The sequence below is a fragment of the Antedon mediterranea genome, chromosome 9 (genome assembly GCF_964355755.1).
Source record: "Antedon mediterranea chromosome 9, ecAntMedi1.1, whole genome shotgun sequence".
NCBI lineage: Eukaryota > Metazoa > Echinodermata > Crinoidea > Comatulida > Antedonidae > Antedon > Antedon mediterranea.
Window position 1 is genome coordinate 9,162,241 of NC_092678.1, and position 17,034 is coordinate 9,179,274.

General features: G+C 33.6%; 1 protein-coding gene across 1 annotated transcript in view; it reads right to left on the minus strand.

The window, feature by feature from the left end:
* LOC140059582 (F-box and leucine-rich repeat protein 13-like) overlaps positions 1-17,034 on the minus strand; it is a 61,495-nt gene that overhangs the window by 42,392 nt on the left and 2,069 nt on the right. The window contains exons 2-3 of the mRNA XM_072105542.1: positions 13,524-13,645; positions 11,658-11,754 (exon numbers count right to left, since the gene is read on the minus strand). Coding sequence (XP_071961643.1) covers positions 11,658-11,754; positions 13,524-13,645 — 219 coding nt within the window. The remainder of the gene's footprint in view (positions 1-11,657; positions 11,755-13,523; positions 13,646-17,034) is intronic.

Here is a 17,034-nt window from a genome sequence, read left to right on the forward strand (position 1 = left end):
TTTAAGTCATAAATGAAAAATGCTTGTATCTTTGTCATGATTGACTTCTAACTGCAGATGTACAAGAAACTTTGTTATATTACGTTAGAGTCGCGCAGCGTAGTTACGCATGATTTTCGTGTATTTAACATAGATCGAAAACCAACAATTTCAATCGAAACTTAGCAAAAGTGTAATTTATGTCATATGTTAACTTCGTGTGGACAAAAAATGGCATGGTTCACAGAAAGTTACTCGTGTTTAAAATTTTAGAATGCAAAAATCAAAGTTTATTTTTATTACATATTCTGGAAGTTGTAGATATCGGATCATTCTTCAAAATGGCTAACCTAATTATGATTGTTTACAACTCGTCACGGTTGAGAAGGTGTTTTTACTCAGATCGCGAGCAAGTTTATGATTATGCATACAGAGTAGCCACACAAGCGCGTTGCATTATGGGATATGTTTTGATTGAAAACTTTGACTAGGGACAATACATCTTTAACCATTTATTTTGTCATGTTATAAGTGAACACATGATTTTTTTCCATTTTTTTTCTATGTAAGTGATTAACAAAATAACATTTTCAAAGTCTTATTTAATTAATCTTCATTTTTCTTGTTTTTGGGGGCAATATATCTTTAATGTGTTGCAGTTATAACATTGTATAGGTCATTTGAAAAATTGTTTTGATTTTAATGTAACGTATCGTGACTGCACCCACTACTCAAATCTGCATTTGGAGATTGGGGTGGGGAATCATTCAAAATGACAATTTGAATGACTATTTTAATAGGCTCAGTAGTACAGTATTTTCAGTTGAACAAGGCTAATATAGTGTACTAGAGTATTTTGTGAGGATGGCTATGGGCTGCATGGTATCATATGGTATAGTTGACCATCAATTAAATTGCATTGTTTATAATGTTAAGCAATTATTAATTACTTAAGTACAACATTATAGACACCTTGTTAATTCACCAAATTGGTGCCTCTAGCTAGCTGTAAATCAAAGTTGATAACTCCTTGGATAGTAGTAGGCTACAGCATAGCCAGCCATGTGGAGAATCATTTCTTAATAGCTAATAAGTATTAAAACAATATAGATAGAGAAACATAATTTATCTAAATACACACTTATTCATTTATTAAAATTAAATGTGTTTGGGGCATCCGATTCGTGGATGTGGTTGTTAATTATTATTCCACAATAAACTTTTACGGTACAGTGATACGATCAAAGAAATGTCGCTTGTATTAAGCGGCACTTAGATTGTGTGGTCACATGACAACCTGATCGACGATGCCCTCCTACCAAAACAACCCAGCGTCTCCCATTGAATGTACACCTTTTGAGTAGTCGTGACGATTAAACTTATAAAATGACCAGCGATGGGAGTACAAGCTCACAGCAACCACTGCAAAAAGAAGCCTATTTTCGATAAATCATATTCCGGCGCGGCGTACTTTCAGATTAGAGAATTTATCTTTTTTGTAGGATTGGTACGTCTTTTTCACAATACGGAGAAGATATTTTCGAGTGATGACACAAACATGCTGTTAATATTAATTCTTCAAATATTCTCGATTGCCACGCTCTATTATTATGTTATTTATGTTAGATGCGCTTCACTGAACAGCATTGTTTGTTTTGTCCGGATAGTCGTGTCGGGCCCTGTCGGCACATGTGGATTTTGCCATTGATTTATTTTACCACGAATGTATAGTGTAACAATTAAAATATTTTGTAAAGGTACAGTAATAATATGATTAAATTCACATACTGTACACGAAATTGTAGTAGGCCAAAAAAAATTGCTGACTTATTGTTTTACTACTTGTTTTAGCTTGAATCATTCCCACATAGGCTAGCAGGTTTACCAGCCAAAAACAGAAACTGAAGATTGCTTGTAGGGCCCTGTTTCTGCTGCAAATCCCAAATATACCGTATAAATATACCGTATAAATATACCGTATAAATATACCGTATATATACCGTATATGAAATTCATGCACCGTTTCCGCTGCACATACTTCGTGGGTGGGCTGTAAAAAAAGTTGGCTTTCATATACCCAAAATGCATTTTGTGAGACGGAAGTATGGATTGACCTAGAGTCTCGTGTAGTGAGGTTACATGACAAAAACAAAACAATGATGGTTTCTCAAAACGTCTTAGCATTGCTTTCTATTTTAAATCTAATGATCAGAAGTGGCAACGAATTTACATCGCACAAACAATCTAGAAATGTAGAATGGGCATTGACTACATTTATGCAAAGAAGACGACGGCGTTTGCCTTTAACTTTGGCGTTATTAAGTCTACCACAAATTCTGCTTTATTTTGTTTGAGATACTTTTGTAAATCTCGGTATCTCTTCTGTTGCCATGTAGTCTCCCCCCAACCTTCGCTTCTCCCCACAATTGAATTGCAAAAATAGTTATTTCTTCAGTCCACAGTGATATTTTGATCTGTTGCTTGCTTATTATACACGTGTGTGTCAATGCAGCAGAAAAACAAACGCGTCACGCTCTGTTAGTTTTTGACCTCATGTCATGGGCCGGGTCACATATACGGTATATTTTGAGTGCAGCAGAAACGGGGTACGAAATATACGGTATATTTTGGAATATACCGTATAATATCCACAAACGATGGGGATATTTATGCGGTATATATACCGCATATATATACGGTATATTTTTTATGAGACCCATTTCTGCTGCCAAAAAATATACCGTATATAAAATATACCGTATATATACGGTATATTTTTGGCAGCAGAAACGGGGCCTAGGACACAATATCATGTCTACAAGTTCTTCTGGACATGATCTGGAAAACTAATTATTATAATAGAGAATGTCAAGGCTCAACCTTGGCTGCTGCTTACTGAAATAGCCTGTAGGCTAAATCTCTTCACATTAGACTTGTATGCAAATTAACATTCGGATTGATGCATAATAACGTTGTGCGTCTACCACGTTAGGATACTTTGGAAACACTCCCTAATTAGACAATGTTTAAACTTAAGCATAACATTTTCCGAAAATCCAAGAGAATTCCCTTTGATGATTCATGTTATTTGGAATAGAAGCTCTCAAAGAAAGCTATACAAGATACAACCTTATTATGAATACATGCTTAGTGAACACCTTGTTCACTAAGCATGTATTCATAATTTCACAAATTTGATAAGAAAGTGATCTCTTTTCAATAGGGAAATATTTCATGTCGCTTAGTGGTCCAAAACAGGCTTTAGGAATTTGGCTCAATTATTAGGGCCTGATTACCTGTGGTAATCGCATTTGTAATCGCATCTTAACAACCAGCTCATCATAATTAAACTAAATTGGTTTAATCTCATAAATTTCAGGTGATATGTTATCATATGACAATAAAATTAATTGCATACAGTATTGCATAACACACATACTGTACACATGCTTACAATTTTTTTAATTTGTCAAAATTTACTTTCAACTATCAAAATTAGTGTATTTTTCAGGGAATTTGCTTCTGTGCATAAAATGTTAATCTTTTTGCACCGTTTCTGTTTGTCAACATTTCTTTAGCAATTTCATCTTTCAAAAAAATTTGTCACATGATGCAAATGTAGATCTCTGTGGCATCTTTAATGATGTCGTATACAAAAAACCAGTATGATTTTTTTAACATTCCAAAAAAATCTTGTCCTGGTTCCACATCTTGTCGTTAATTTACCTCCGCCAAGGATGTATGTAATCGATCGGGTATGTTTGTTTGTGTGTCGGTTTGTTAATGTTAGCAGAATTACTAAAACATTTATTACCAGATCTTTACCAAATTGAATATACAGATAAATATGCAGTCAAGGACCATTCCATTAAATTTTGGGACCATGGTCCAAATTCTGGACCACTTTTTAGTATACTTTTCAGACCTGCTAGTGTTAAAAGATAGGACAGAATTTTCCAAAAGCCGGCGAGCAGTCTTAATTAAAGTAACAAGTAAACTGAAACTGCATTTTCTCGAGAACTACTTGTCCAAAATTTTTGTACAAGAGGCAAGAGTTATAATTTGTGATTTGTAATTTCAAAACATAAGTAAGTACAGTAGTAGTAATACTGTTCTATTGTTAGTCAACTGAAACTACCGGTATTGTTAATTAAAAGGCTTGTGTTAACAAACCATACACCAAACTCACATACACATGCTTGTACCGTAGTGAAATTAGCCTAAATCACAAACAGCACTAAGACACACACAAATATATTCCCAGGAGAAATCTTATGTAGGAGAATTTTACAGTAGGTGGAGGTATGCACTCTCGGAGTGGCTTTCTAGTTATTATAGAGTCCATTTATCTTACATATGGTACAGTAGTTATAGTATACTATAAACTAGGCATGTCATTGTTTGTTTTGCTTTTTATCTTTGATAGAAATTTTTTTTTCCATCAGAGCAAGTCCACAAACAACATAATGATTATTACGGAATTAGGAAGCGTACGAGAAGGCCTATTTAAGCAGTGACTGTCTGTGAAATAGTAGTACTTCGGGGAAACCCTCTACTCCCCTGCACCGGTATTTTGTGTACACTGGAATTGCAGTATATACTACTGCTACTCTTTAAGAATAGATTGAGTGAGCCTCGAACCCTTGCTGATATTATGTCTTAACTGCTTGGCCATCACTCGCCGTGTACTGTAATCGTCTCTTTTGGTTCACATCACATTTTGTAATTGTATAACTGTACATAAAACGTGAATAACAAACAATGTCTCTAAATTAATTTGTTGAATAAAATGTACACCCAAATAGTGAAAGGAAATTATTAGCTGCAATTCACAAACAAGCATGCAGTCACAAAATACTACATATGGTATTAAATTCTGAGTTTCATAATATTATTTATCAAAAAACAAAAACAAAGTTGGCGAGATGTGTGTCAGAGTTAAACACTCGAGCATTGATAAAGATGTCATGGTGTGTACTTTATGGTGTGATGTTATCACATCTAATCAGTGGCTTAATGCAGGAGAAAAGGGCCTCCTTAGTATTCATAAGAAGTGCTATAACAATGTTGCATAAATGTATTTATTTATTAGGGGTGGAGCTGTTCATGCTCTAGGGCCCTGGATTTAGCCAGTGAGCACTCATAGCTCTTATGCCACTGCATCAAATATATGTTGTGCATGATTCATAAAACAGTGCAAAATAAGATTAAACAATGGTGTGATAACACTTCAAATAAACAAGAAAACATTGTAATTACCCTGCTTTCCCATGGCTAGATGAAATATGCACATAAATTGAAGGAAAAAAATACATGTTAAACTTCAACATCAGGCATACTATACAGTAGGTATTAAAAACGAATACAATGGTAAATATAATAATACAATGACAATTTATAAAAGATGTATTCATCATAAAAGATGTATTCATCATAAATACTGCTGATCAGTGTGACAGTGGGATTAGTTTTTACCTACTAATTGAATTTGAGATAACCAGTAATTGACATTTGGAAATTGTTTTTAGAACCCTGAGAAAAATGTAACTATTAATTAATGGCATAATAAATAAAAATTCACAATTGTCACTCTAATGACGAAATGATGAAATTCATCAATTATGATTCAACGCAACATATCTCATGTGTTTTGTAATACTAACCCCTTTGGAATGCTCGACATACCATGTTTACAATAAGAGATGACAATAATTTTGGGTCTTCAATAGCACCCTCTATGGTTCAATATATTATTGTTCACCCCCTTTTTCATTAAAAATATTAGTCAACAAAGTATAAAATAGCTGCTCAAACTTTGGACTGAAAATCAGTATTGGTAAAACCAACTAGCTTAAATATCGCCATTAATGGGTCAAAATTCAAACAGGTTGATAAATAGAGCACAGAATCGGCAAAGCACTTGGAGCTATGCAAATCTTGAACACCATCTGGAGATCCAAGGAAATCTCAACTGACACCAAACTAGAACTTTATAAGGTGTTCATCTTGTCCATCTTACTGTATGGAGCTGAGACTTGGACACTTAAGAAAGAAGATGAACATAGACTCCTAACCTTTGAGATGACACGTCTACGAAGATTAATGGTCACCCGACTTGACAAGATTCGAAATATCATACGCCAACAAATGGGCATAAAAACAGAAATAACTGAGTTGGTTGCCAGAAAAAGACTGCATCTTTTAGGCCACATTAACAGAATGGCAATCACAAGATATCCCAAGATTGTATTTGGAGCGTTAACTCATGGTGAAAAAGACCGAGAGGCAGACCAAAAGATGGAAAGATTGTGTAAGCAGCTGACACCAACACCAGAGGAATACAATCACTCCCAGAAGCTGTACGACAATCCAAAGAACGAGTAAAATGGAAAGAAGTCATGGAGCAGAAGCCATCACACAGACCTAATCTGGTGTGGATGGCTTAAGTAAAGTACAGTAGAAGCTGTGTTTTACGTACCCTAATTTTACGTTCTCTGGATTTTACGTACGATGACGTCATCATTTTCTTACATCGAGGGCGCAATTTAACAACAACAAACAAAGCCATGGCTGTGTAAGGAATTCTGCTGTGTGAGACAAGCTACACATGTGCATTCCCCCTACAGCAGCGACTGTTTTTATTGATAGAAAATACAAGAACATTATTGATATTAAATGCACAGGCTGTATACTGTGTACTTTTCTAGTTAGGCCTCACATCTTGATAGGCCTGCTAGCCTGGCCTGAATAGTCTAGGCAAGGCCTGGCTAGTGACCACCTGCATTCTGTACACAGTAAAGTAGGCCTAGGCAAACACGGTAGCCTTTATAGCTACGATCTCTACGTATTTGGGGTCAATTTAAGGTCACCCTGGATTTTACGAATTTTACGAATTTCTTGTTTTACGTACGCCTTTCGGTCCCGTACCGTACGTAAAAATAATGAAGGTTCTACTGTGCAAGTAAAAAAAAAATTAGCATTATGAGTTACAATAACCCAAATTGGTTGAACAAAAGCTACACAAACCATAACCTATTTGTGAATACTGTATTAGATACTAACTAGATTAAACTTTTAAGGGCATTAATGATAAATGTAAATAAAAATTAATACCAAAAGACCACCAAATGATAAAAAACTTGTTGGTAATTGTATTTAGTCCGCTATTTTATATGTGACATACTCAAAAGCAGTATATGATATAACAGGCCCGTAGCCAGGATGCATCAAAGGGAGTTATGCTGAACACATATTTTTCGACCACAGTGAGCAACTTATGGCTGGGGGAAATGGTGCCGTCAAGAGCCCTGGTGGCTATGGCTCTCAGAGTAATTTCAGATAATTTACTAGCTCTCAGTATAGCCTATAGGTGTGAGAATATTTACCTTAAATTTTGTGTTTTTTAGTCACTTGTGATGCAAAAAAAATTGGTTATTGTTCTCGAGTTTGAATTTTATAGAGTGTGGAAAATACGCCTTTTTCACAAAACGGAAAAAATCGATAACAAACAATGCTGTGCAAGGAAGCGTAACCAACAGAAATAACAAATAAATACCGTATATAATACAATATTTTTTTAATATTGTATATACGGTCAGAACGGTGCTCGCAAAAATGTATTTTGCCCCACCAAATTTGTAGATGTATTTTTATTGTGTACCCTTTTCTGCTGCCAATTATGTGGGGAACAAAGATTTTGGAAAAATTAAAAGGGAACAGGACAGCCAGATTTAGAGAGATAAATAAAAGGAGAGTATGGGATGTGGACTTGAAATCAAGTAAAAAAAAAACAAAAAGCTACTGTGAAAGCAGATGTAAAACATCGCCAAAGATTTGAGCAGAAAGGAATAACTTTCCCTCATTTTAGGGGATTGAAGGGCAAGGTTGGGTAAAAATGAGGAATTTTAATACGACCACCCAATAGTACTTCTAGCAGAAACAGGGTATTCAAAATACGGATTCAGTAAATATGCCATATTTTATTCCATATTTTGAGGATATGCAGCAGAAACAGGCCCTATGTTAATTTAAAAATCAAAAAAAAAAAAACATTATTGAAATGAATAAAAAAAATTTAAAAAAATAGTTGATCACCTAAAATTCATTAAGCATAGGTGGTGGTACACTAAATTGTTCACCATGTGTGATACCACCTTTTTCTTCACAGTGCAGTCCCGGTGCCTATATGCTTAATGCACTGGGGGTTTTTTTCTGTTGGATATTAGGCGATCAAAACAATTTTCACATTTTGTAAAAATCTGATATGATATAGGCTAAGACTGAAAACATTACAATACGAGTTTTGTCCCAAAAACTGTATGTTAATTAAGGAATTACAAATTTTTAAGTAACCTCTAAAAATATGCTCATCGCACTGCGTTGCTATTTCTGTTGGTTACGCTTCCCTGCACAGTATTGTTTGTCATTGATCAAGATGTCTTCCACCTCGTGGAAAAAGCGTCTCAATAGCTAAAGCCTGGCCAAAGCACGCGATTGGTCAGTCTATTACTGTTAAAATTCATAACCAAATCTCTCTACTGCTGCCTAATGCCTTTTTGTTTTTGAGTTCTACTTTTAAAATCAGACTATTTTGATCACTACAAAATAAATGAACAAATAACCTTACACATCAATGCTGCTATAATTGATATTATTGTTGGAAGTTTTGATAGTGGGCCTTTTGTTTTTTCAAGGGGTTTGTGGCAAAAGGAGAGGGGACACGAAACCTTGACTACGGGCCTGTATAATATGTAACTAATGTTTATTAAGAAGCCATGTATTAGATTAGAAAATACCGCAAAGCATGAGATAACATGATTTTGATATTCTGTATAAATTTACCAGCTTACATTCAAACAATCTAAAAGGTGCTCAGGGTCCGTCAACTCCCTGTCCTTAATAATAAAAAAACATTAATATGTAATTATTATTATATAATATTATATGTTCATTATATAGAAAAAAAAAATAATAATCTACAACTACTATGGTATGTGCTGTAATGCCCTGAGAGATCAATATCAAAGAACACACAGCCAATTGTTTGCATGATAAAATAACACCAGTATTTAATAAAGCAAATTCATTTCCTTTGGAAACATGGTTTAAATCACTAAATCACAAAAGGTTCATATATCTTAGATTGATTGTGAGTGGACAGTTGACTTTTGAGCCAGACTCACAAACCTCTCTAATATGGAAACCATTTTGTGCCCATTTGCCCAACATGATTAAAAAAAGTCCACAGTTTTTTAATTTCTGTATCTGTAACCTTTGTAATATTATTGTACCAAGGAAGAGTAAAATTACATGGAAAACTCACAAGCTGTGTTAATCCAATTAAATCGCTATTGTTCTCTATTGTTTTGTGAATAAATAGTATTACTGAAAATGCTGCCACCAACCTGTAAATTTGTAGATTTGTTACCAGTAATTTTTTCAAAAAACATTTTTTATTTTATAAAAAAAATAAGTGTGACTGATTTGAGACTAGTTTGCACGCATTACAGTTTACACAAGCGTCCCCATCGTTTTTTAAATCAGCATTTTGGGACCAAAGCCTAAAACTGCCTAACTTCTAGCTAAAATATTTGAAACTATTAATATCTATATTGTGGTCCAATTTTTATTTGAGATCAGTTAAGACCAAAAAGCAAAAACTCATGATTTCTGAACCACTTTTAGTCAGGTTCAGTGTGATCGGTGAGCTGAGTGGTAGGCTTCACCCACTTTTTCTGAAGCGCTGTGCTCTTCTAGCTAGGCTTCCTATGCTGTTGGGCAATAGTTACTATTATGTCTTAATGCAGGAAAGAGTGTAATTTTTTCCTTAATTTTAGTTTATTAAATTTGTTATTATTAAAAAAATACAAATTTACCATGCTAACATCAAATTTAGGTATAGGCCCTAAAATTCTAGCCTTAATAAAATGTATTTAGGTCTAAATAAGTTAGCTACTGTTTTTTTATTGTTAGTTAATTAGCCATAGGTCTACAGCCTGTGTTGCAGTAATAATGTTGGATAGCCCTATATTATTAAATATATATATCACTTATATATAGACGGTATTCTTTCCATGTAAGTAGCCTGGCCGTTTCGATCAATTTGCTTTGATCGTCCTCAGGAGTGAGAATGTATGTTCTCAGGAGTAAGAATGAACATTCTCATTCTCACTCCTGAGCATAGAAGAGAAACTCAACAGTTCTTTTTCAGAACTAACATACGTGGTGTACCGCAAACTTATATCAACATTATCATCGTTGATAAAAAAGCAATAATTCCTCAAGAGTGAGAATGTTCATTGTCACTCCTAAGAACGTACATTCTCACTCCTGAGGATGTTCAAAGCATATTGATCGAAACGTCGAGAAACTCAACAGTTCTTTTTCAGAACTAACATACGTGGTGTACCACAAACTTATATCAACATTTGATTTCGCCATGCAAACATTCAAACAAGGAAGATAATGCAATACATTAATTTCAAGCAGGGAAAATCCTAGGTACAGTATATGAAATGAAAGCTGGGTGAACCTGCAGGAAGAGTAACTCTGTTGTTGTGGCTGTGCTGCTCTTGTTGTTATTATTAATGTTGGGACAATATTATAATTATTAATACAATCAGTGTGGTTCAAAACATACAACTTACAATTAGGTTAGCTAGTAGACAGGTAGCCTAGCCTATACTTCATGAAATGTGGATAAAGAACACTGATCAGCATACAAAAACGATGATACTAGTACTGCACTTCTAGACCGACTAGGCCTAGATAAATATATTTTACAGAAATTTGCGATATCCCTGTAAAGAAAGTTGCGTGTCCAGACCAAGTGGTTGCTGGGCTGTGGTGGTTCCGGCGATGACATCAGTGTAGCGGTCACTGACACGATGGAAAGACAGTTCTTGGCATGCGCAAACAATTACGTCGTCTTGAGTACACATCCATTGATTATGTAATGTAAGCTTAGTGAGTTTCCATGTCATTTCACCTTTCCCTCATAGTACTAATTCATTAACATTTTTTTTATATTAGTTAGAATTTATAGTGTATATTTTATTGATAGTATATTAATTGAAATTCAGAAATATGTCAACAACAGTAGACACAAACTACACATTTAAAGATGTTGTTTGTTGAATATGCCATTTTAATGTCACCTAATAGTTATGTATTATGTAAAATGTATTTAATAATAATAATAATACGAATTTGTAATGCGCCAATTCCAGCAGTAAGTGATCAAAGTATGAGAGAGCTCAATTTGAAGGAAAAAGAAGAGTTTTCAAGGCAGATAGGTTTTTAATTGAATTTAACCATTTATTTTATCATCATTTTATAAGTCAAAACATTTTTAGGGGTTTTTTCTACAGAAGTGATTAACTTTATTAAAATTACAAAATAATCTATCCAAAGTCTGATTTTATTAATCTTTATTTTTCATGTTTTTGGGAGACAATACATCTTTAATATTCTTTACTGAACAATTTGGCCATTTCCATAATATTCTTAAAATTTGCTAAAGAATTTCCAATTTTGCCAAAAAAAAATCGCGTGAGCGTATTTATGAGCTGTGTTTATCATGCAACACGTGAGAGGTTTATATCCGGTTAAATGTAAGACATTCGATGAATTTTTAACAATATTTTTTCTATCAAATAAAAATGTTATTTTATACATACCTGAAGATTTTCATCGTCAATAACTAAAATTGAATCGATAAAAACTCCAGAGATTAACTGCTTAGTAGGCTTGTGTGAATCTGGAATTAGATAGTCCCTGCACAAAAACAAAATGAGAAAAAAGTGATTAAAGATACAGTAATCCCTGAAATAAAAACTGAAATGCATACAAAATTATTGAATGTGAATGAGGTTTGCCTTAATTAATATGTTGATATATTGATATGATATATTGTTTGTGAATAATAATTTAAACAAGCAATTTCGAAAATTGAATGGGATTAAACAAATATGTACATATTTAATAGTAGGTGCTTATTTGAAGCAAATCCAAATTTTGATAACATTCTTAAACTTGGCAGTTATTCATTGGGGTATCGAAAACATTAAATTGAAGGGTTGCCCAAAACAATTAATACTGATCATTTTCTTCCATTACTCCCATCAGAAAATGCAGTTTTAATAGTTTCCTTAGACCCAAAATACTTAAAATTTGGTTAGAAGCATGAAAATTGGTATGGTTACTCAAAATTCGCAACTTTTAAGATTTGAGGCTATTTGCAATTTTACTTCAGATAATGTTTGATTTCTCAGAACTTGTAAACCGTACATCCTAGGAAAATAATGGAAAATAATGCACAAGTACTACTTTTAAATAGAAACATGCATTTAATTGAATACTTTGGGAGTTATTGAAAAATAATGGATCTGGGCATATCGGGCGAACATTCAAAATCGTAAAAAGATGCCATTTGAGTGTGTATTGGTAATCACATCAACATAGCAATTATGTCATAGAAAATAAGAAACAAACCATTCTTTTTCATTAATATGTTTATAAAGCTCACGTACCAAAAGAAATATCATACAGTATATAACATGGTAAAAATCAAATAAGTGTAACAAAAATCAGTTTTCCTGATTGGTGTAATAATAGGTATCCCAATGAAGCGGATTTTCGTTACGGCGATTCGAAAAAGTGATGTTAAAGATTTACAATTTCTTATTTACAGGTACCCATGTGAAATCCTTCAAATTTTGATAACATTCTTAAACTTGGCAGTTATTCATGAAAACATAAAATGGAAGGGTTGGCAAAAACAATTAATACTGATCATTTTCTTCCATTACTCTGAGCATGCTCGAGTAGAGACAACACCTACCTTTTACACACAGGGGAAAAAGATCTTAAATTCAGACTAAAGGTTATACAGTAGCCAACAAATTCTACTACTTAAAAAAAAATGCCATTTTTCAAGCAAAACTTTCGAATGGATAATCCGATTTCAATTTCAGTCTTGTCTGATTGTTACGTCCTGCCTGGCACCATAAACACAATGTGCATTGGGCCGGATCTTATCGGACTATACACTTACGTTGCTTTAATTTTCTAAAAGGTAATTTAGTTCTACTTTGCGCAGCCAACGAAGTGGTAAGCATGGTAAACATATCTAAATCCCTTCACCTTGTCTACTAGAATTGGGGTTGTTTTCATATGGTGGGCTCCCTTGTTGTTTTTTCATTGACATGTTGTGGAATAAATACTGCACCTAGTTTGCATAAGATATGTATTGTTTCTGCTGACTTTACGTGTAGGTGTAGTATGCCCTCCTTATGAAGATGTTTACCAAAACTCCTCCACTATTCTGCTCTAGTCTTAAAACTGGTTTACACATGCGCAGTACTGTCTCTCGTACAATTCCTCCACATGTAAGTATTGGTTAATTTTCAATTGAATTATTATGAAATCAGTAATTAAAAGAGTACAACTTGCATACAGAGCACCCATTGTCCTAAGATTGAGAAAGTTCTCATTGAAATTTTAGCAGTCAATACGCTCCATCCATACGTCAAAGTATACTTTACCACTTTAATGCTTCTAGGCCATGTACTGTCTCCTTTTTCATCACTATCAGTTCTTTTAATTTGCATATTATAAATTCATAGGGGTCATCTGGTGTTTGTACAGCTAGACTTGTAATCACAGACTACACAAAAAAGAAATAAAATATAAAAATGACATAATTAAATCTCCACTCAATGGTAAAATACATTCATGAAATTATACAAGATGGCAGGTTTTTCAAAGATAAAAAATTGAAGTGCAAAAAGTGTATAGCAAAAAAAGCATAACAGCACTGCATGTAAATCTAATTGGACTGGCGCTGCACGATTTACGAGTATGAACAAGTCGTCTGCACACCGCGTCCCCATTTAAAATAAAACAAAACAAAAACACACCACTTTCCGGTACCCGATTTCGTCGATAAACAAAAACAACGATGTTGGTTATGCTTCATTGCACAGCTGTGTTTGTCATCGTGTCATATATTTTTCGGATTACAACTGTTTTTGTGATTACTATACGTATAGTTGGGGAGCCAGAAAGGGTTTACGTGCACCATCTAGCAAACTATGATAACAATGTTTTTTTGCTTCCTTATTATATCAATACAAATCAATTTTTTGCTGTTGGCCGAAAAAAAATTGGGATGCTTGGTCAGTACAGCGGCCAAAAGGTCAAAGTTAGAACTGTGCGTAACTTGGTAACTACAGTACTAGGTGTATTGGAATATTTTGTGCCAAACTACTCAGAAGACCCATATTTCTATTCACTCTAATGGGAAACTTTTGCCAAAAGTGGACAGAAACCCATTTTCTGACCACTGGTCAAGAAATTGGCCATATGAATATCTCATCAACCACTTTTCAGAAAGTGATAATTGTGGTCTCAAATTACTCGCAAAGTATATGTTTAATATTTGTTCTTATAATGTAATAAAAATTATAAAACTGTCCATAAACCACTAATTTTGACCTTTGACATATACTAGCCGGCACAAATATTTTTGGCTTGTTTGGAGCACACTTTTCATATCAGAAATTGTTGGGCGGATATGGTCATAGTTGGTGTCAAAACACTCAGAAGATATATTTCTATTCACTTTAATGGACAACTTTTGCCAAAAATGAACATGAAACTTTATTTTTGATCATTGGTCAAGAAAATAGCCATATCAATATCTCAGCAACCACTAGTCAGAAAGTGATAGTTTTGGTCTCAAAATACTAGAAATGAATATGTTTAAAAAAAATAACAAGTTATGAAAAAGTGGAGCCTTTCTTTTCAGGTATCACATGATAAATTGAAACGTTTCCACAACACACCATACGGTAAGCTACTCCAGGCCCGTATTAAACTAGTTTTTATAGAGGGGTTCGCATTTGAAAGCTTTTGGTTGACCTACCAATTACGATTAATTTGTATGTGTCTATTAAATTTCCAATAAACCGGCTCTGTGGATGGTTTTCAGTGGAAGAGGTGGCGATTACAGTAGGAGGGAGTTCTCAACCTCAGCCCCCATCGTGTTCGGATTGAGTAAGGATATTTTGATAATATGGACCGACCTATAGTTGATCATAAATTAAGTTATGTAAAATTTGTATCAAAGTTCCAGCTTGGAGTCAATTGTATAAAACCTTAAAAAGTCATTTGAATCTGAAATATACACATACGTAGGTTGAGCTAATTTCAATGGTAGGGGCGGTTAAGCGAAGGGGTCTTCTGCACCACCTCAGTCCCATCATGGTTGGGGCTGAGGTAAGAAATGGAAACATGGACCTTTTAGTTGGTACAATCGTATCAAACTTCTCAATTATTTAACAATAATGTTGTTGTTTGTACTGTCTACTTTTAATTTATGGATAGGGAAAGTCACGCCGTCTCCACACACATAGACTTCCCAATTAATCATTATGCTATAATACCAAATTTAAACTCTTGCAATATTTCACTTTAAAGCTATACCCACTTTCTTTCTTGCTTGTGTTTAAAATTATGAAAATCTAAAGACAAATCAAATAAAACCGTTACTACAGTAGTATGACTATGCTATTATAATCCTAAAGGACATTATTGTTATTATTATTTGTCATCCTCCTTTAATTTGTTGGATTTACTAATAATTTAAGAAGCAAATAAATGAATGAACATTGCATAGTAAACCATCATACTACATTAGTGTGCATGTGATTTTAATAGTATCCTAAATATAGGTTTGTGAATAAAGAAATTACTATGCAACTAATTTAAATATTTTTGTTTATTTTTATTAAAAATATTCAATATAACTAAGTATGTTGCATCAAACAGCTTATTGGAATGGAGTGAAACATTGGAACATCTGAACTAAACAAACCTAAGTTCTTTAGAATTAAATAATTAATTTTTAGTTTTAATTAAAATCACATAACTGAGTAGTATGAATGATGTTGAATGTTTAGTGTACAATGTAATAACAAACATGGTAAGCTTCTTAATTAGTATTAGTTATAAATTAGTATAAGTTAGTGATTCCAACAAAAAGGAGGACGAGTAAATAAACAATATCTATAATATAGTCATACTACGGTTACTTTGATTTGTTTTTATTGTTCAACTATGGTTTAAAAATATGTAACAGTATACTGTATAGCATTTGTCATTCATTTACCAGAGTTTTTTAAAATTGTTAAACAGTCATAGTTTTAGATTGTAATTATAATACTAAATATTAATAATGATCTTGGTGATGTTATTCATTACAATTATTATCACACAACAGTCACTCATATTTTGATATTAAGTAAGACAATATTTGCTTGTTATTAAAAATGTAAGTGATCTTCATGCAAAAATGTTTTACCAGCTATAGTTTAAATGTCAAAATAATGTGTTTTTTAACATGTTGTGTATTTCTGTTGTATTAGAGCAAACATAATTATATATATTGCGAGTAATTTGAGACTAACGCCTGTATTTTTAAACCGTACTTTAGTTGTAGTTCGACTTGAAAAAGTCGTAGTTCGAGATATTACTTCAAATTCGATTAAAAAACGAAGTAGTCAAAGTTTGCAGTTTGACTTAATGAAGTCGAGCGTTTAGTCGAGTTGCACACGTCTGGGTAACAAAGGCTATACATTGGCCAATGACAAGAGAGTATTTGAGGAGCAGACGAAATTTTGCGCATTGATATCACTTTCCATTTTCTTACAACACTTTTTACCCATCAGGACTATATACATGAAAAGTAATTTTAAGCGTTAATTATTAGAACAAGATCAGTATTAATTTACCAGTGAAGTACTTTTGATTAACAACAAACAAAATCTTCAAAATATATTCAGGAACCATGGCGGTACGGTAACTTTAATATTTTCTAGGCCTCCAACAAAGTATGATCGCGACGAACCACGCACTTCATAGCGTGACAAGAAAGCGCTAGGCCCCCTAAACATTCCATAGCGTGGTGAATTGCCGCATCTCCCATTGTCGCTATGGCATGACGTAGTTCAAGTCGGACTTGCGCGAAGAAAATAATGTAATTTGTATACAGTT